Here is a 22,820-nt window from a genome sequence, read left to right as displayed (position 1 = left end):
GTGACGCCCACTCCATCTTCACATGCGCTGGTAACTTGTCCACCAGTTCAATGAGCAAAGATGGGTTCGAAAGATGAGCACGTTGATCAGCAGCTTCTAGGTGATCACACAGGCTTTGAACCGCAATTCCAAAGTCGATGAGAGATTCTAGTTTCTCTGCTTTCGGTGGAGGAACAGCGCGAACCTTTTCCAGCAGTGCGTTTATGAGCAGCTCGGGGCGACCGTATAAAAGACGAAGTGTTTCGATTACGTGTGGAACTGATTCTGGGAGAAGGAGTCGACTGCGGACTGCATCAACCGCTGGTGGCTTCAGACACCTTTGGAGTCGCACGACGTTTTCTGCTGGGCTATAGCCACACGCCAACGTAGAATTCATAAAATTACTAAAAAATACTGGCCAGTCGGTAGGGCTGCCAGAGAAGGACGGTAGGTCACGAGGCATAACTTGTCTAGCCGCGATTTGAGATGGCGTTGGGGTGTATTGCAATAAAAAAAAACAACCTCAATGAGGTTTAATACTTTATTTTAGTATTATTTATGTATTCCAGTGATTTTTACAAATACCAAATCAATACCTTATTAAATACCTACATAGAGCGAATTTTGTTACTGCAAGGTTGAAAAATGTTTTATTATTATTCAGGTATTATAATAACTCGTTTTATTATCAAATAGTTATTTGTCGAACATATCTGTGTTATTTTTTTTTTTTTGTATTTTACCTCTTATGTAGAGCTCATTAATACCATATTGTGGTAAAAAGTCGTTGGTATTGATACCTAAATTTAGTATCCCGCAGTTATTTTCTTCTGCTCGGGTAGAGGGTGGCGCCTTGTAGGAGGAGGCCAACTCGAACAGACTGTTTCTCACCCAAATCATTTGAACTATAATGTGCGATGATAAATAAATAAATAACTGTCCCATGTGCTATGGGATTCCCAATACACACGATACAATTATGCATAGAGTGGCAATATAGTTGCTTCTATGCTAAAAAGTTACAAACATTTTTTGAAAATTAGTCTATTGAATGGCTTTATATTCATCCTACGTGCGGGGCCCCCAAAATCGCAGGGCCCCTGGCCCTGGCCCAGTGTGCCCATGCGTAAAGACGGTACTGGACTCATTGGAGCTGGGATACGGCTTGAAGTCAAACGAAGTTCTAGCTCATTTTCCGGCAAGCATTATTGGGACGGCTTCAGCCAGAATTACGGTTGTAGTTACTAGGGTAAACCCATGCAACCAACAGAGAAACCCAAAAAGTTTTCAAAATCACACAGGACCAACGACGGACGCCCAATTAAATTCAATTCGGAACCGGAATCCGGTTCGGAATTCTAAATGGAATCAGCATAGTGTTTCATCTCCCTAAGAAAGGTTGGTTTCAATATCGTCCAATGAAGGACGTTCGTTGGATGACGTCCAAATAACCGTTCAACAAAGGTTCATCGTTCCCGGTCAAACCATTCGGAATTTGATTCGGAATCCTGAATGGAGTCAGTATGGATTCCAAATCAAATGCAACAACCGATTCTGAGTCGGCACATCAACTTATCTCAACTGTCCGTCAAATCCATGCCAGAACCGGTTCGAAATCCTAGATGGATTAAGCATGGATTGTGACTCAAAGGGAAAAACCAATTCCGGTTCTTCGCAGACGATTTTTCATCTCATCCGCTCAATTGATGATTGCAAACTTCTTCATCAACAGCATGAAACCTCAGCGTGTGTGTAAATCCAAATAAGTGCTCAGTAATCGAATTTATATGAAAGACATTCATATCAAGATCTGTCTGCCAGACCTTCAGAAATTTTTTATGACTGCTGAAAATTGAAGGAGAATCAAGCCAGGAACGTTCGATCGATATGTAACGGGGGAGTTTGGGAGTATTCTTATGATTGTCCTGGATTTTTACTCGCCTGATATGGTCATCGGAGTCCTTCTTTTGGAAACCAGGTGTTTTGTGCTTCTTATGACTTTTAATCTGAATGAATGAATTCCGAGTGAGAGATTCGTAGAATTTTGCGTAAATCGAATATTTTTGACGGGTTTGACTGAACTAGAACCAACAGAAATTCTGCTTCGTTATCTGCTGCAATTCAATCCGCTCTTCGCCATTACGATTGTCGGATTGAATTTACTGAGGAGAGTAGTTGACACCTCAATTCTACCAAAAAGAGCGAAAAGCTCAGATCTAAAACCAAACCCGACATGCATTCCGAAGTCACCAAAGGCTCACAAAAGCTCACTGTTCCCCTAAACCATCGAATCCCATTACCCGCTAGACGGTAGCAGATCAGCAGTACAATGGATTTATAATTGAAATTTAATTTCATTTCAATAGCTTGCCGGTGCACCACATTCGTAGACATATAGCGAGCAAGCTTAGCATGAATTTTCCATCATCACCGGAACCGAATGGAACCGAACGCGGTAGGACGCTATACAGACACCAATCACGCGAGCACTGCTTTCGACTTCTACAACCGAAGAATATCTTCCGCTTTCCACAGACGAAAATGGCTGATCTAAGAGGGGTGGTAGGAAGAATCAATTTCATCACGTAATTATTGAACCCATCACTCTGGGGCGCTGACTGCTGTGGATAGTAAGACCCGCAACGTTCTCCCCACAAATAGGATTTGGAAAATCTCACCAACGCCACCACCACCACCCAAGTCTGCTCGTGCTCGTCGGGGAAAAGGATCGATGAAAATTTTATTTCTCTACACATGAACTATAATAATGAGATTAGAGATTTATTGTCTGTAGTACGGGTTGGGTTAGTTCGGTTGGTATCTTGCGTTGTAGTCTGGTGCTGGACGGTACTCCTGGAGCAGGGTCTTTCTTTATCTTTCAAAATTGTGTGTACGAAGATTGTTCGGTCGCACCCTTGCACATATAGGAATCTGTGCATCGACTACCGAACGATACAAAGCTGGTAACAAGCTTAAAGAAGGACTTTTGGTTCAAGAGTTCGGTTTATTGAAGATATATAGCAATGCACAAAGTGTACATAATTGATAGGGTTGTTATGTTTTAATCAATATTTATAATTGAAAATGGATAGCTTTTCGACGAAATAACATTTAAAATTAGTGCTTCATAAATATATTAGTCGTCATCAGAGATGGCGGTCTCGAATTAATTGCAAACCGACTACTCGGAACTGCTCATTGTTGAAAAGGCACCCGTAATTATAGCCACAAGTAATTCCTGTTTATTTAGGTCGTCGCTATCGATTTTCTGTTGCTCCCACCCACGAGTATAATTTATCAGGCTCTATGCAACATATACTCTGCAGTTCTAGACTACCAGCAAAGTAGCTAGTAGGTAAACCGTGTCACTATACGAAACTATTGTTTATCGATCGGATATAGCACTTAGTGCATAGGCTGAGTGCATTCAAGGATTTTCCGTTTTAATTTTTTTTCTATTTCTCTCACTGCAATTTGCTATCTGTCATACTTACTATCAACCTAACTCGTAGAAGCTTCTATTGGGAACGGACTGTTTGCTTATGTTGTAGAAGTTAGGGAGGTGACTAAACAAATAAATAAACGTAAGCCACAAGGCATTCTATGTACTTGATCAGAAATGGTGGTTATCAGTTTTGCGGTGGGAGGGTGGAATTTTCAAAGTGCTCTAGGAAAATTGTAGCTAGTGCTTCATCGTGAGTTCAATTATTTTCATACGTATTTTCACACATAGTTAAACTTTAAATTATCTACATATTTTACCAAACATCTTCAAAATCATTCAAATCATTGCCGAGGATTAGCAAACAATCTCCTTTAATCACCCGTTAGACGGCTGGCATAACGTCAGCGGTCGTGTCCCATAAAATCAACACTTCATCATTCAAATTACTAATTCATTGGATTGGAGCGCATTCAAATTAGGGACGAACGCTTGCACGTGCTTCGCATAGCTTAGCCGAAGCACCGTGCCGATTGTTAGCATCCATCCCAAGGAGTGCCCTGAAACCCAAATGAAGCAATACGCACCAGCAAAATTGACTTTATCATCCGGTATGCAGCATTATAAATCATTACCGACTGCCAGGGCTGCTGCGCATTTCGATGCTGATCCAATGTCTGTTGTACCAATGAAAACATTCCTTTCCAGTAACATATTTCACTTTTTGAGTAGCCCTTGGAGAATTTGGTCTTCACCTTGGCCGACCCCCGGTTTGTTTGCCCATCGCTGAATGCTTCCGATGTCCATCTTTCTTATTTCTGACATACAATTTTCATGGGTCAGCGGAGCTCTACGAAATGCAATTAAAGGGAAAAAATTGAATTGTGCTCATAATAGAGATCTTTAGGCGTCTGTGAAATAGTGAATTTTCTGGTGCAGACTATTATTGTGAGTCTTTTTACCATTTCGAAGAGAGGAGCTAATAGATTTTTTTTAATTTTGGAAAATTAGGCATTCCATGGGACATTTTTGATCGGCTGTTTTTTGGTTTATCTCTTCTGACTTTTCTCGGATGGGGCTGTTCTGCTCTGGGAATTGTGGAACAGATAACTAGATAGTATATTAGCTCCAGATTGATTCCGGCAATAAATTATATTAAACGCTTTTACCGATGTCTTCCGTTTTAATTCCACTATGATAAATGAACTGCAAAATGCACTTTACTGTTACAAATACGTATTTCGGATACGACTTGCAGCCTTCTTCAGTATACTGTATCCCGAATATTTGGTGACCATCCCTGTAAGATAACCGCAATGGTATTTGGACCTTAAAAAACCATTCCCTGAAGTTTCCTCGTATCATTAGCGAAACGATAAACCAACGCTACCGACAATCATATTGACTATTCCACTTATGGTCAGCGCCACTTGTACCATTTGCCGAATAGGTCGTTAAGTAACGTTACCATCCAAAAATGCCAATTTCCTCGAACAAATTATAGGGCATATTATAAGGGGAATGGTGATCTTATAATCCATTTTTGCGGTGCTACATTGTTATTGGTTATAACAAGGAACATTAAACATTTTACCATAAACATTTCTTCACCATGCTGTGCGATTAGTATAATCTTACACTACACACAACATTTAATGTTTTTTTTACAATACGACAAATCGTGACGCAAAACAAACATGGTACCATACCACAAATCGTTTCGATCATTTGGTGTATTGTAACCACAGATAACCATTTCTCGAATAGTACAGTTATAGTTTTCGAGTGACACTATGCGATGGGCAAAATGTGATGAGTGTGTATAATAAACTACTTTATCGACACTATCAAATAAGCGGCTGATGTAAAAAGAACTATATAAATGTTTTTTTTTCTGATTCACCCAAGAGCTTCTTCCCCCTCCCCCTCATCAGTTCGAATAACTTTTTTTATTCTATCGATTTATGGGTAATCTGTGATTTCATTGCATGCCGCCTCCATGTTCGGTTGTTGACATCTTATGGTGGTGGTGGTACTGCCGCTTTTACCAATTGAGCTATTTCTGTAATCTTGTGGAACGTATTTTGGTCTTCATAATAATCTAGCCACAATCGACTTTAGGAAGAGGGTGAATCGACATGTCATATACTAATAACCTGTTGATGATTGCGAATGACCATGATTGTAAGAGCTGAATAATTACGGAGCATACCGTATATGGTTGGAACTTCAATTCAAATTTTCCCTTAATTTTCCTTGAATTGGTTTAAGAGGAGGTTTGCGAGCCTTTCGGTGATGGTGAGCTGTGTGTTTGATACAATACATTCATATATAATATATAAACCGTTGAATCTGGTTGGTTAGGCAAATCGAGAATCTGGATGATGCATCCGTTATTAGAATTCATACCATCTCTCCTCGTCTTGACAGGTGTAGCAACTTCCGGCAGCTGTGTACTTACGTTGTTAAAAAGACTTATGATGTATACGAAAAATATAATACATTTGCATTGATCCACTTAAGAAAAAGGTATAAGCTCGGGTATTAGAGGAGGATTGAAATTCTTGAGTTGCTAGGACTGCAATATATGGTATTAGCCCTTCTTTAGAAGTCCATCCTAAATTCGTGAAGCTCCTTCCTACTAACAGAACTTCTTAAACGGCAGTGTTACGATGTGATATATTTTGCCATATACGAAATTTGATTATGATTAGTTTTGCCATTTTACTGAATGTGCTTATAAACAAATTGTTGCTATAGATGAAATGTGAATTAATCTAATCGACCTTCGCTGAGTAAAACATTATTGACAGCCTTGTGGATTCATTTCACCTTTTACAGAAATGTATGAAGCTTTAGATTTTGTCCAAAAACAAAACCTGTACGCCAAAAATTAAATTTGGAATTTCTTTTATCCAACCTAAATAATCTGATTTCCACTTGGTAAGAAATAATAATAAAGTATTAAAGCACTTTATCCGTGGATAAATTATTATTTTTTCCCAATAAATATGTGCAATAAACAAAGATTCGTTATTTCATTTTAATAACACATTCAATTCAATATAAAGGATTACTGTAAACTGTAACCAAAAGATTCGACTTGAGGTGAACATTATGGTAATCTTGTAAGGAAATTGTATCGATACACGTTTTTCTTTAAAACAAACCTTACAGAACCATATGAAAACGACTACCATCATTGTGACTTCAATTTAAATCGTTTCGATATATTTTTTAATAATCCTGCGGAAGCATCTCAATTCTTTTCTAAAGCGGACCCTACACGAGACAAGAATATTGTCAATAAAAATATTGACAAGACTACTTCAATACGTCAATCCCATTTGAATTCTACATATTCAATATTTTCAAAATGTCCTTACACGATCAATATATTGATCAATAATTGGTTTATTGTCAATATTTCCGCTCGTGTAGGGTCCGCTTAACATACAATATTATATTATAACCATTCCCTATATTGTAACAATAACTCGTATCTTCATTCTATAATTTTACAGGACAACGCATTTATCGTAATATCATAAATAGACCTTAACGTATGTGGTTACTATAGCACTTATGATTTATGTATAATATGGAGGATTCCAGATAAAGTTTTTATTTATGCGGGATCAGAATTCTGATTGTATTCTGATACAATACACTGAAAAAGGCTGCAAATTAGTAGCCGAAATACCCCACTGAGACGTCCAAAAAATTGTTTCAAAATCGTTCAACACGGGTCCAACGATGGACGTTTGTTGAAAGGTTATTTGGACGTTGTCCAAATTGGCCCAACGAACGTTCTTCATTGGACGATTTTGAAACCAACCGTTCTTAGAGGGACGTATTTGTAACAGTAAAGTGCATTTTGCATTTTGTTCATCGTAGTGGAATTAAAACGGAAGACATCGGTAAAAGCATAGAGAACAGACATCCATAATCTAACAAAAATATTTAAAAAACGTGTGTAAACATTTGAATTAATATACGACAAACACTAGCGCCGCCACACCAACCTATCCCAACTATCCGTCAAATCCATTCCGGAATGAATTCAGTATGGAATCTTGCTCAAACAAAACAACCGATTCCGACTCTATCGGTTGATGCCTTTGAGCTGAAATTCATACTGCCCACTGAGACGTCCAAAAAATTGTTTCAAAATCGTTCAACACGGGTCCAACGATAGATGTTTGTTGAACGGTTATTTGGACGTTGTCCAAATTGGTCCAACGAACGTCCTTCATTGGACGATTTTGAAACCAACCGTTCTTAGAGGGTGGAAGTCCGAACCGGTTCCGGACTAGTTTGACTGGGTAGAGGAATAACCGCTGTCAATTCTGTCGAACTCAGCCACAAAAAAACATGACGACAGTAGCGCACCTGATTTGGATATCACAACAACCTTCGAAACCGTTAGAGATTTTTACAGAAGTTGAATGCTGAAGATGGACGTCTGCTCTCTGTGTTAGTATATTCTATTACCACAGACATACGTTCATCTTCAGTATTCAACTTGTGTAAAAATCCGAAACGGTTTCGAAGGTAGTTGGGATATCCAAACCAGGTGCACTATTGTCGTCATATTTTTTAGTGGCTGAGTTCGACTGAATATACACCCACCCTCTAAGAAAGGTTGGTTTCAAAATCGTCCAATGAAGGACGTTCGTTGGACCAATTTGGACAACGTCCAAATAACCGTTCAACAAACGTCCATCGTTGGACCCGTGTTGAACGATTTTGAAACAATTTTTGGACGTCTCAGTGGGCAGTCAAACCATTCCCGAACCGGTTCGAACTTCTGAGTGGATTCAGTATGGATTCCAGCTCAAATGCATCAACCGATTGAATCGGTTGTTTCTTTTGAGCCAGATTCCATACTGAATCCATTCAGGATTTCGACCCGGTTCCGGAATGGATTTGATGGATAGTTGGGATAAGCTGGTGTGGCGGCGCTAGTGTTTCATTAAAAGTTTTCACACATTTTATTGACATATTTGTTAGATCATGGATGTCTGTTCTCTGTGCTGTTACCCTGAAGGAATCGGCAAAATTTTACTTTGGGGGAATGGATGTGGATCGAAATTCCATTCGTGTGCTATCTTGGATCACGTCAAATCACTACATATTGGATGTGCCCCTTCGCGCATAAGGTGATAATCATCACGACATCGAGCATGTTATCCAGACATACACCGTATGTTATGACGCCAAGTATCAGTTATTGGATTCGTTTCGAGCACGAGAAAGGTCGGCAGGCTCCGGCTCGGGATGTAATGGCTCTTCCGAACAACAATCAATATCCAAATTTCCAAATCTAAACTGTGTCTGCATCAACCGAATATGAAATCGAGAACGACCTGAAGTTCTGACCCTTTCTAAAAAATTTCCATATATGTATAAGGGAAATCAACCCGTATTTTCCCCCTGCCACCAATACTGCTGTTATTCCGTTTTTGGAAACAACCCCATGTAACTGTCTTTCCCAATAAAATACGACTCTATTCCAAGAAGCATACTTGATCGGTTTACCCTTTTCATTCCATGAAAAAATTAAAAACTTATCAAATCAGAAACCAGGTTCCTGGACGGTTTGCTGTAATCCAATAAAACGTTATCGTTCATCTGAAATTGTATTCTATTCGATACAGGAATCATTAGTCTCACTTTACGCCAAACAGACCTTTTCTAGCTGAAAGGTTACAGATGTTATTTGTTAGTGGAGTCAACAAGCATGTTCCATACCAAGGCAAATATCAACTCGATGGTTCTTATTAAAATTCTTCGAAACAAAAATCGCTTAGGACGAATTCGAAAACAAGAACCTAAATGCAATATCAATTTTTGAATAAGTTATGATCCTCGTGCATAACGCTCGGAACCGGAACTTTCGCCTCCATTCGGTAGCTATGGTCTATTTCGTTTTTTGTGTACACATTCCGAGTACAGAATACAAAGAAAATAGCTGTCTCCTAGAATGAAATTTTCTTTCCACTACCAGCTTTTGGCATATCACGCGGTCGATGCAGCAACTCCGGGAAAAGTTCACGTCAATAAGTTTAAATTATTCAACCGCACGGTGTGTATGTGGTGAACTGTACCGAACTGCACGTAAGTGGCAGCTCGTTCGGATGGTAGAGAAGTAACAGCGGAAATGCACATCCGTGACTGAAGCATATAATTGAGGTTTTTTTTCTGAATTATTGATTTCGAGCTGGACAGGAATGGAAGATTACCGAAAGGTATAATTACAAATGAAACTTAGGGTAGTCTTGTGTAGTAGCAGCTTGGTCTACTACGAGCTTTTTCCCGATGGTAAAGTTTCAACGACGTGGCATTAATTATTGATTCTAGTTTTCCAGTTTGTAGCTATCCGAAAAAGGATCATTCTATGGTTGGTTGATACGAGTTGAACAATGACATGAAACTTTTAAACAGAAACGACACAAAGACTTCTTTCAAATATTCTAAAATAACAAAGTCAGTATTAATAAAATCCCTTGTCGGAATCGAAGATAATCTGTTTGAAAACACTTGGACACAAGAGCCCACTTTTCGCCACACGATGAAACCATACAGATCAAAAGAGCTCATCAGAGGAATCTCTCGGAAAAACGAACCGAAACTTTTAATGATATCGTTTGCAATCCATTTTCCATCCAATTTATTCCACTCCGTATGTGGTCTTCTACGAGCTTTCAGCTTCGGTTCTCGGACGGATGTCCCAGCAATTATTATCATTCGAAAGTCATTTATTTCCCCAATCAGAATTGACATCATCATATTCATTTTTCCTCCACCCCTACAAGCTCACTCTATAGTCGCACAGAACAACCCATGATGTAGGCCGTCTTGTGTGTGTGTGTTGTGTGACACAATAAGCCTCGCTGATGGGTTTGTCCCCTTAACCGTATATATTCTCAATTAGATACATCCGGGCCAATCCCTACTCGGTATCGAGAAAGGATAAACAGAAATCCACTTCGGATTCGAGGCATTATCAGAAACTATTGTCATTTTCCCTGGGATCCCACTGAATTTCACACCCAAACAGACTGATGTGAGCGGACAAGTTGATTCCTCCGGACCGAGACCCTTTGAGCTTCTACTTTTCCTTTGCAGCCAATCAAACCGATTGGAAGGCATCCGAACCAAACAAACGGATACATTTCCAATCGGTCTGCCGTTTATTCGCTTCTGCAACCAAGCGAAGCATGGTGAAAACAAACCCAGTTAAGCTCAGTCGGAAATGAACCGGAATTCTGGCTGGTTCCAGTTCGTATTCCGGCTCCAGTGACACAACCGATTCTAGTTAGAATCGGTTGTTGCACTGGAGCCGGAATACGAACTGGAACCAGCCAGAATTCCAGTTCATTTCCAGCTGAACTTTACTGGGAAAGCACACGAGCTTTCCAAGTGTCTCCACGAATCAGTGTTTGCTATTGATTTTCTCTCATCTACCACCATCACCCCATTGACTACTGGCTGGGTTCTGTCGATTGCGATTGTCTTGACTCTTATCGGGCTGTTTTTAGGGGACAGTTTCACGCGGGCATTTATCTGTTCGTGAGTGGGGAAACAACGAAAACAATTGCAAACAAGAGCTAACTAGGATTTTTGTTTTTGCTCAAACTAAACGAACGGGTGTAATCATGGCCAGCTACAACCGGAAGCTCCTGTTGGATGCAATCGGTTGGTAGTTTGACCGCACCGGTATCGAGCAGTTGGAAGAACTTGATGCTTTGTGGCAAATTAAGCGACTAATCCGCTGGACGATGGATTAATTGGGTCGCAAACGGAGTGGAAAATTGCTGGGACTTGTTTTCACTGTAGATTTTAGGGGAAGTTGGGGGGTGGGGGCGTGGTTGAAACGAGTTTTTCGAAAAATAGTTTTCTGTTTGTCGTCGGATGCTTTGTAAAACTAATTTAGGAGTAAATCAGATTGAAGCTGCATATCGAGTTTCTGAAGAAGGTAAATGTAATAGACCTTTTGTGAATCTAACTAAAGATATATTATTTTTTGCCTTGGATTAGTCCAAAATAATGGTAAATCGGTACATATTTAAGTATTTTTATAATTCGTAGATTGTTGTCAATTTTGATAATTGCATATTAATGTATTGATCCCAAATTAAAGTCTTCATTTTTTTGGATTCCTTTCATTTCCTTATTTTTTTGTTCTCGAATCATTTTGATGGCGTGTTTGAGGGGTGTTCCCTAAAGATCCCACCCGCTCAGAAGCTCAAAAAATTGTTTGAAAGTCGTCCAACACTAGGGTTTCTACCCCTCCGGATTTGACCCGGAGACTCCGGATTTCGGGAGCGATCTCCGGGTCTCCGGGTTTTACATCAATTTCTCCGGGTTTGGTGGGAAGAAGCATAGGTTCAATATTTTTTGGAATTAATTGATGCTTTACAAAATATTTAAAAAGTCTAAATTAACTATTACTCTGGTTCAGATTTATTTTTCCCGACTAACCCTTCGTTTCAAGGTGGCGAAGAGTTCACCAAATATTGAAATGTTGCATTCCACTAAGTCGCTCAAAATGGTGTAAAAAAGTTATTTTACTGCAATTTTACCAAATCATTTCCCTCTTAGTGGTGCTTATCACCAGCTGCACTAGGGTCTGGCAGATTTGTTCTAATCCAACTGACTAGGTCAACATCAAACGAGTTCTTGCGGTGTTGTTGCTACTCCAGCAGAGATCCTTAACTGGGCTAGAGAGGTGAGTTTTGCCCCTTTGTTGCGTTTGTTGGTGACGAATTACCGACACCACATAGTGTGATGTCGCAGCTCTGCCTCCTTTGCTCTCCTTCTCATGTTAGTTGTGGAGGAGAGCAATGCTCGTTTGACCTCCACGGTGAGAGTAGCTGGTGCTTTTGTATTCTTGGCACTTAGTCGGGGAAGTGAAATACTACACCACATTAAACCGATAAAACCGTTCTCAAGCGTGAAAAATTAACAATTTTACTTTAACGTGGTAATAAAAAGCGATTAAAGTGCTCTAAAATGCCTAGCAATCGCTTTGATTCCAATTTCTGTCTCGTTCCACTCAAAATCCACCATCCCCCAGATCAGTGAAAATCTCCGGGTCAAAGCCTCTCCAGAGGTGGCAACCCTATCCAACACGGATCCAACGATGTTGAATAGTTTTTTGGACGTCGTCTAACGTTGGTACAACGAACCTCCTTTATTGGACGATTTTGAAACGAACCATTCTTACCCAGTTAAGCTCAGCCGGAAATGAACCAGAATTCTGGCTGGTTCCAGTTCGTATTACGGCTCCAATGACACAACCGATTCTAGTTAGAATCGGTTGTGTCACTGGAACCCGTATACGAACTGGAACCAACCAGAATTCCAGTTCATTTCCGGCTAAACTTTACTGGGTAGAAGGCTATATAACACACTCCGGAACCGGTTCGGAATTCTGAATGGATTCCGGCCCCCTAAGAATGGTTTGTTTCAAAACCATCCAATGAATCGTTGGACCAACAATGAACGTCTGTTGAACGGTTATTTGGACGTCGTCCATTGTTCTTAGGGGCTGGAATCCATTCAGAATTCCGAACCAGTTCCGGAATCGGTTTAACAGCCCCGGTTGGTTTCAAAATCGTCCAATAAGCGACGTTCGTTGGACCTACATTGGACGACGATCAAATAATCGTTCAACAGCCGTTCATCGTTGGACTCATGCTGAACGGTTGGAAAAAGAAATTTTGGCAGATAGCATAAATCCGTCAGGATTCCGACAGCTGTAAAATTATCAAAATGGCGCAGTCAGAATTCAGCTGTACTACTCCTACCATAGTTATGCTCGGTAGATTCGCCTCACCGATTTTAGTTTTCATTTAATTTTTGCCACCCTTGCAACAAACTTCCATAAAGAATAGTTTTGGCATGTTTTTATTATAAATATATTTAAAATTATAAAAAAGAGAAAAAACTACAAGATAAACCCGAAGCGGATCAAAACCAGTCCTGCCGGACCGTGCCTGGCAAATATCCGGTAGGAAAAACCGTTAATAACCGTGAGGCGAACAATCCCACCCTCTAAGAACGGTTGGTTTCAAAATTGTCCTATGAAGGACGTTCGTTGGACCAATTTGGACAACGTCCAAATAACCGTTCAACAAGCGTCCATAGTTGGACCCGTGTTGAACGATTTTGAAACAATTTTTTGGACGTCTTAGTGGGCACCCTCTACCCTCTAAGAACGGTTGGTTTCAAAATCGTCCAATGAAGGACGTTCGTTGGACCAATTTGGACCACGTCCAAATAACCGTTCAACAGATGTCCATCGTTGGACCCGTGTTGAACGATTTTGCAACAATTTTTTGGACGTCTCAGTGGGTAAGAACGGTTGGTTTCAAAATCGTCCAATGAAGGACGTTCGTTGGACCAATTTGGACAACGTCCAAATAACCGTTCAACGAACGTCCATCGTTGGACCCGTGTTGAACGATTTTGAAACAATTTTTTGGACGTCTCAGTGGGAAGTTAAACTAATTCCGGAACCGGTTCGGATTTCTGAATGGAGTCATGGATTCTAAATCAAATGCAACAACCGATTCCGACTCAGAATCGGTTGTTGCATTTGATTTGGAATCCATACTGACTCCATTCAGGATTCCGAATCAAATTCCGAATGGTTTGACCGGGATTCTGCCGGAAACGGTCCCCAGTCACCATACCCTAACAGAAAATTAGTAAAAGTTGAGCAAAGCGAAATTGATTCTGGCAGAGTTTCTGCAAGCATTTTGTGCGATTTGTGTGAGGAGTTTGGCAGAAAATTCACTCAAATGCAACAACCGTTTCTGATAGAAGCGGTTAAACTAACCGATGCTGCTCGCTGTTAGCCAGAGTCCAGCCAGGAATGTACGGCCAGGATTTCTCGCGCTTCCTGCCACATCTTTGTCAGATGTTTTGCTCGATTCGTGCTAAAATTCTAACAGGTAAGAATTGCCAGGATCTTTTCACGGTTTATTTCCGAGTTGTGCCAGGGTTTTTCTCGGTTCTTGTCAGAGTTTGCCAAAAAACGCGAACGAAACTGAGTTCGCCCTACTTCAGTTAACACGATAGGATGTGCGCAGAAATCTGACAGGGCTACTATACCAAGACTGACAGAAATCTGGTAAAACGGTCTCTACTAGAAAATTTGGTGACTGGGTTGTTGCATTTGAGCCGGCACCCCAGTGAGCAAATTTTCTGGCAGAGACCGCTCTGCTATATTTCTGTAAGGCTTGGTTTGGCAGCCCTGTCAGATTTCTGCGCGTATCCTGTCGGGTTAGTTAAGCTAGAGCGAGCTCGATTTCGCTCGCGTTTTCTGGCAAATTTTGACAGGAACCGAGCAAAACCCTGGCATAACTCGGACATAAACTGTGCAAAGATCCTGGCAATTCCTACCTGGTAGAATTTAGCACGAATCGAGCAAAACATCAGACAAAGATGTGGCAGGAAGCGTGCAGAGATCTTGGCCGTACATTTCTGGCTGGATTCTGGATAAAAGTGAGCAGCATCGGTTGATTTAACCGCTTCTGTCAGAAACGGTTGTTGCATTTGAGCGAATTCGTTGCCAGAATTCTCGCACAAATCGCGCAAAATGCTCGCAGCAACTCTGCCAGCATCAATTTCGCTTTGCTCAACTTTTGCTAACTTTCTGCTTGTCACGCTGACCGGGTTAGTGTGGCGGCGCTAGTGTTTTATCGTATATTAATTCAAATGTTTACACACGTTTTATTAATATATTTGTTTGATCATGGATGTCTGTTCTCTGTGCGTAAACTTACTTGTAAGGAATTAGCACGGAGAACAGACATCCATGATCGAACAAATATATTAATAAAACGTGTGCAAACATATGAATGAATATACGATAAAACACTAGCGCCGCCAAACCAACTTATCCCAACAATCCGTCAAATCTATGCCGGAACCGATTCAAAATCCTGAACGGATTCAGTATGGAATCTTGCTCAAAGAAAACAACCGATTCCGGCTTAATAGGTTGATGCATTTGAGCTGGAATTCATACTGAATCCACTCAGAAGTCTGAACCGGTTCCAGACTAGTTTGACTGGGTAGAGATATAACCGCTGTCAATTCATTGGAACTCGGCCACTAAAAAACGTGACGACAGTAGCGCACCTGGTGAAGATATCCCAACTACCTTCGAAACTGTTAGGGATTTTTACACAAGTTAAATGATGAAGATGGACGTCTGTTTTCTGTGGAATTAGAGTCCGCACCAATATTACCTAAGGCTGTGAACCATTTGGTGAAATTTTTAACTTTTAGTTAAAATCTGACACTTCGAAAGTTATTTGAAAAATAATCCTACTCTGGAGCATGGTTAAAATTGACAGAGCGATAGTTAAATTTAACAGCTCGATGGTTAAAATTTTGCCCATGATGTAGAATAAAAAAGTGGAAACATTTTCTGTACCTAATTGAGGTTGTCAATATTTTTCAATACAAAATTAAGGGATAACGATTGAAACGATAACGTGTTGTGTTAAGATTTGTTTGGGTTATTTCATGATGTGGATGTTTACTTTTCGAGGCTATGACTGTCATACTTAAAGTAATAAGAAAAAAACTAATTTTAAAATATCGACAAATGTTCACATCTCATCACCAACTTGTGGTCATCGCAGTCAGCTGTCAATTCTAAATAACTATCCCTATGTCAACTTTTGAAATGGTTCGCTCTCTCGGTAAAATTTTCCCATTCAAGAGAAAATAATTTTCGAACTGTCAAATTTTAACTAAAGGTTAAAAAATCGCCAAATGGTTCACAGCCTAACTAGTAGATACAAAAATAATGGCTATATTCCAGCCATTGCAAATATTAGACAGAGACAGAACCAAAACACGCTAAGACGATGACACTGTGTATAAAAGCATACTGCGAGGTAAAAAGAAGCAAACTTGAAAAATGAATCCATCTGTCATTTCGGAAATTGACAGCCTTGTGAAACGTCATGCAGCGAGCCGTTTCCTGGATGAGGTAGCCATAAAACCGCCCCGGTTAATTTAATGGATGTGTTCACGCTTGGAGAAAAATCCGGCATCAAGTAGAATGTAGCTGTCCCCTAAGAACGGTTGGTTTCAAAATCGTCCAATGAATGACGTTCGTTAGACCAACGTTGTACAAAGTCCAAATAACCGTTCAACAGACGCCTACCGTTGGACCTGCGTTGAACGATTTTGAAACAATTGTTTTTAGGCTTCTCAGTGGGTGTCCATAATCTGGTAATTGTATGGCTAGTATCCTGTATATATACACAGAGAACAGACATCCATGATCAAACAAAAATATTTAAAAAACGTGTGTAAACATTTGAATTAATATACGATAAACACTAGCGCCGCCACACCAATCTATCCCAACTATCCATCAAATCCATTCCAGAACCGGTTCGAAATCCTAAATGGTGACAGATTCGGCCCACTTCAATTCGGCAATCCATTAGACGTTTGTTTGACAATTCGGTGATGGGTTCTGCAACAAGTCTACTCCTGCGAACAGAAAAATTCGTCCGACAAACATCTTTCGTTAGTCCGATTCGTTTGATGTTGGATCGAATCAACCATATTGTCAGACCAAGACCAAGAAATAATCAGCTGATCAGAAACGTCTCATGGATTGCCTAATTGTGTAGATTAACATTTGTTTTCTTTTGTATAAATTCAAAATAATTTAAAATCTTTCGAAAAATGATGTAATTTCATTCAATAAATAAAGAACACGAGATTTTCAGGCGGTAGAAGTTTTTTTTACTTCTCCAGAATTTCAAAATACATAACAGTTTAAAAATTGTGTTCGATTTCATTGTTTTATATATTATTCTAGTCTGATACATGAAACTGATCAAAAGATACATTCGTATATTTTCTGACAAAAAAAAATTATAAATATGAAATGATGAAAGATAAATAAAATGTAAATATTTTTTTCTATTTCTTTCGGAATTCAAATGAAATTAAAAAAAAAATGCAGCATAAAAAAATAAACTTGCTCCAAATTGTCCCCGCCAACCATCCAATTCAAACGACACAGCAGATTCCGAGTTTGAATCGACTGTGTCATTGGAGCTGGAAATACGACCCCTTTTCCTAGATGGCTTTGATGGGTCCATGACAGGAATTCAACGTAAATTAGGCAGAAAAAAATAACCACAAGTCGAAATTTTCTGCCTCAAACGGCTATTTTCACTGAGAAGCCAAAAAAATGTTTCAAAATCGTTTAACATGGGTCCAACAACGGACGTCTATCGAACGGTTTATTTGGTCGCCAACGCACGTCATTTATTAGACGATTTTGAAATTAACAAATATTGTTCTCAGAGTGTTCTGCCAATTTTAGATTCTTAAATAAACATCATTTGAGAAAAATTGTCCAGTAAATAGTTTTGTGTGGATGAGCTTCTAGGTTAGGCTTCATAATTGTTCTGAAATATGTCCATAAAAGCATAAAAATACAAATTACCTTTGTCAAGTATCTGCTATTATTTATTTTTATCACACAACTCTCAATGATGTACGTTGATACCGGTTCTGAAAGAAAAATTACTCTAGCAGAAAACAATCCTTACCATCTTGAAGGAAATCAATTTTCTTCTACCTTTTCATACCTCCGAATAGGATATCTGCAAACAATCAAACTATAATCTGCATAATTTCGCTTTTTAAAAACAGTTATCTACTAGATTAAATTGTTTGTTTTGCTATTCTAGTTTAAAGATTATTATCAATTTATTTTCGAAGCTCCAGCTCCCTTCCCGTTAAGCGGCCATTTATCAGAGTAAAGCCATCTTTTTCGGAGATTTACTTTCCCCTTTCTCACAAATTGCCACTACAAGTTCCCAACTGTCAAGATAACATCTTTGTAATTTCCGGCCCGGATCCGACAAGCCTTTCGGAAAACTGATGGCCCTCGCTACTCTCGGTGAGCATCTGTAGGAAAGAAATATCACACCGGGGGAAGACGATACCGCCTCGGTCCAGTTGGGCGTCAAATGATCCGTCCGGTAAACATGTCTTGTTTACACACTGGGACACTTCATTCCGGTCACTCAATATACAGTATCGGTGTCATTATTAAGCTCTACCGGACCCCACAAAGTCTTCGGTCCGGTAGGAATTTATGTCTGTTGGTTTTCTTTTTTTGTGTGTGTGCGTGTAAATGTTTTGTCCTTTTTGATACAAAAGATGTTAGATTGCCCCAGCTACAGAACGTGTTCTGGGAGTACGAGTACACACGGTGTGACAAGAAGCCATAATCCATCAACGGCCCGGGCTGGTCACGTTATGGTTCTCGCATACAGGGGCGGGTGGATTAACTGCCGGTTGTTTCACAGTACGACATGATATGTTTGTTTCTTTGCCATCAACGCTGATGAAGTATGTTGTTTCCTGAAGCATGTTGTCCACGTGTATGAGTCCGCTTCAGAACACTCTTCAATTGTTAAATGTTTCAATTACATGTCCTTTTCCGTTGTTATTTATTTGAGCAAAACAACCAAAAAAAACCGTCCTTGTGTAAATCGTGCAATGCTTTATCGTGCTTTGTTTTTCTCGTATCTCTTTCAGGGTGCTGTTTTGTGACGTTTTATACGCGAAAAGCGGCTCTCAAGGCCCAGGATGCGCTGCACAACATCAAAACGCTTGGGGGGGTAAGTTGGTCTTTTCATGTTTCTATTGAGTGTTTGAGTTTTCAGATTCCGTGACCCGACGTTGCTGTTATGTACACGTGTTAAATTGTTTATCATCTGGAAAGTATAAGCATAAGTTTGTTGACTTGTTTACTAATTATATGTGGGACCTTAACGCTACTGCAATTGAGCAAAATCATCTAAATTTTAACCAAATTAAATTATTATATAATTGTACTCCCCTGTGCACGGAGATTTAAAACAAAATATTTACAACCAAGTTTGCTTCGTCAATTTCAAGAAAGATAGATAAGCTGCCCAAACAGCCTGGGTTCTACCACTGATAAAAGACGTTTAGGCGATTCGGGGCTAGTACTACGATTCTACCGACCACTAAAAACCTTTCCTAGCTGGTACTCGAACATACGGCGAGTGACTGATGAGACCAGCACTTTTCTTTCTGAAGCGCCAGGCAGGAACTGTTTTAAATTATTGATAAACCATGTTGTTCAAAGTGGAGCAATAATTTCAAGAAAATGAGAGAAACATTTTTCATTGATGAAGCAAAAAGTTCAAAGTTATCAAAGGATTGAGACTGCAGAAACGGAAAAGCTTATCAATATTTGATGTTTAGTCGAAAACGAAAAACATGTTTCATCATTCAACGATCCTCGCTCATCACGTTTTTAACAAGAGCTTCCAGATATACAGAAAACACATATCATGTCGCGAGAGAGTTGAATAATGTTCAGTGCAATTGTTTCAATTTCCTTTCTGTGAACAACCTATATGACAAAAGCGTGACTTTGAACACTACACGGCAAGCATCAGCACGGACTCCGCCTAGTTGTTACACCGAGCGTTGTGTGATGAAACAACAGCAATCGATAAGGTTGAATTATTGAGTAGTTCCTTCCGTCACGAAGACTGAATCCAAACCAGGTGCTTGTTTGAAGGACCGCGGTGGAACGACGCTTAGTAAATTGAGCTTTTCAATAATGGATTGTAAGGCTTTTCGCGACGTTGATGTATTCCATTTGGCCTGTTTTAGTTTACATCTCCGACTAAAACAGATCGATTGCAGTTCTGAGAGGTATTTTTATTTTTCGAGCACTATTTTGGAACAGATTCAGATCAAACCGATAAAATTTTATGCTTGAAACACGAATAAAATGCACAATATAATATGTTTCGTTAATCTGTTCTTGAGCTAAGGCTGGTGGTCGTCCTAATGTATTATTTCAGTATGCCTCCTAACAGCAATTGAGTTTATAATCGTCCAATGATGGACGTTTATTAGAGCAACGTTGGACGACGTCCAGATAACCGTTTAAGAGACCATACTACTCTTAAGAAACGTCGTAGGTTGTCTGAACTTTAGAATATCGTTTACTTCTGTGTCCTCTACGTTGAGATCTTACTCAAGAGATATGACTAGAGTTTTATTAAACTAGCATTTGAGTTAAGTTTGTTTAAGTTACTCATGCTTAAGATTTTTAGGTCATTGGTCACCGACTTACGTTCGCAACGACAAAAATGTCATTAATATATTCTTTAATATTGCTTACACATTTAGCGATCGACATTCCTCGCTAAAATATTCCCGGATCACCTTTCACTTTAAACATTAATCGGGTGAATCGCTTTCTGATAGGAAGCTAGTCGGTCGCGATGAACTAACCTAGTGGCGAACAGCAGTCTTTGCTAACCACTAAAAATTCAGTGACGGACGATCAATAGTTTGCATCATTTCACAAACACACACAACTCATATTCGACTGAAATGGATTTGGAAGAAGAATAAGATCTCAGAATCTTGGGTTGTTCAAAGGTTAGTCTGAATAGAACTTCGTTTCAGTAGCTTCCAGTAACTACCGCCAATATTCACGTCAACATCTAAATCAGTTGAAAAAGATTGGGGTCGATGAGCTTATTTGACAATTGATATGTGCGTCAATCAACGAGATTGTGTTGCTTTGCTAGAAACGAGAAACTAATAACATTCAATTTATATGTTTCAAACCAGTTGTATTCTATATGGGGAACTGGGCCAATTCCGACCTAGTGAGGGTTTATGAGCTATAGAACTGGAACGTGTGATATGCAATATATCTTTCCGGAAAGCCTGATCAATTGCGAACATCTAATGTTACTTTTTCCGACCTTCTACTGTCTGTTATTCGATTTTTGAAAACTTATGTTTTCCTGAAAGCTTAACCGACTACGCACACTTTTCTCTCATACGATTGTTCGCGATCTCGTGTCAGATTGGATCTAAGACAAACTTAAACGCCCAAGCGCTCGTGATATCTCCTTTCCATGGCTCTGATTGGCTGTATTGATTTTGCCGATGACGTCATCCTCGGATATATAACTTTCAGCATTGCTTGAGCGAGCTCATTCTCTGGTCGAACGTCGGAGCGGAGACGATAGCATATATTTAAATTATGCAGTGCGCTGTGTACTGCTTTGCACACCACAACTGGAGAGTTACGGCACTCAGTGTCAGTGCTAATTGGATGCATGCCGTTGCGATGAATCTAGTACCGCGTTGCTTTTTGTGACACTAGAGTTTTTAAACTGACAAAAAACAAATCGACGGTTCTCAAATTTGGAAAGCTGATTGTTTTGAGCTTCGTGAAACACCTTGAAACTCGGTGTATTAACACGGCACGCTCTCTTGCGCATTTCGATTTATTTAGGTACTCGTTCAGCATAAAAGATTAAATTTGTGCGTATCGAAAATGTTGAGCCCTAGTTAGCTCGCCCCATATCGTAATCCTACCCATTGGGGCTGTACACAAATGACGTAGGTTTTTTTCGGCGAGACTGCTCCCTCCCCCTCGTAGCATTTTGTCACAATATTCCCCCTCGTAACACATCGTCACAAATTTGCTACACCCCTCTACCCCTCCCAGTAAAGTTCAGCCGGAAATGAACTGGAATTCTGGCTGGCTCCAGTTCGTACACGGGCTCCAGTGAAACAACCGATTCTAACTAGAATCGGTTGTGTCACTGGAGCCGGAATACGAACTGGAACCAGCTAGAATTTCGATTCATTTACGGCTGAGCTTATCTGGGCTAAAGTGCTACGTCATTTCCATACTAAATTTCTCAAAAGTGCGAATAAGATTTGTAAAAAAACTTTTATTTTGATGGTTTCTCTTAATTTACTATAATTTCAAAACAAAACACAGTTGAAATTACTTCTACGAAGGGTCAAAATTTATATTAACGCATTATTCTATATTCCACCCTAAGGAGGAAAATTTGGTAAAACCAAAATTTCTCACTAGGGTGAAAATTTGTTGGTAAAACCCTAGGTAAAACTAGAAAAACTCATAGTAAGAGAACTGCGGAGAGAAAAACAGCATTTTTGGCAACGTATGCCCCGGCATTGTATGGCAACACGTCCAATGTTATAAGACTCTGAAAAATTTTCACGTTCGATTTACCTGAAAACATAGGTGTTTTTCATCCACCCTATTTTTCACATAACTATTACTGGAATTGCACGTAGCCGATTAAAATTTAGTTTCCGGTAAATAAGACATGATTGTCACGTACTTCTTACGTGATGATTTGGTGAGAACGATGTGAAATCAGGTAATATTTGCGCGATATTCCGTTGTATTTAAAATGCTTTTAAGGTAGGAGGTACGTGGATTTTCACGTTCGATTTACCTGAAAACATAGGTGGTTTTCATCCACCCTATTTTTCACGTAACTTTTAC

At 39.7% G+C, this 22,820-nt stretch overlaps 1 protein-coding gene across 3 annotated transcripts in view; it reads left to right on the top strand.

The window, feature by feature from the left end:
- LOC131678416 (CUGBP Elav-like family member 2) overlaps nucleotides 1–22,820 on the top strand; it is a 1,026,317-nt gene that overhangs the window by 594,216 nt on the left and 409,281 nt on the right. For all 3 annotated transcript variants that reach the window (XM_058958564.1, XM_058958565.1, XM_058958566.1), the window contains one exon: nucleotides 19,025–19,107. In XM_058958564.1, the coding sequence (XP_058814547.1) occupies nucleotides 19,025–19,107 (83 nt within the window). The remainder of the gene's footprint in view (nucleotides 1–19,024; nucleotides 19,108–22,820) is intronic.

Source organism: Topomyia yanbarensis, chromosome 2 (assembly GCF_030247195.1).
Source record: "Topomyia yanbarensis strain Yona2022 chromosome 2, ASM3024719v1, whole genome shotgun sequence".
In the NCBI taxonomy this organism is placed as follows: Eukaryota; Metazoa; Arthropoda; class Insecta; order Diptera; family Culicidae; genus Topomyia; species Topomyia yanbarensis.
The sequence above is the reverse complement of the archived record's forward strand: the minus strand, read 5'-3'. Positions and strand labels throughout refer to the sequence as shown.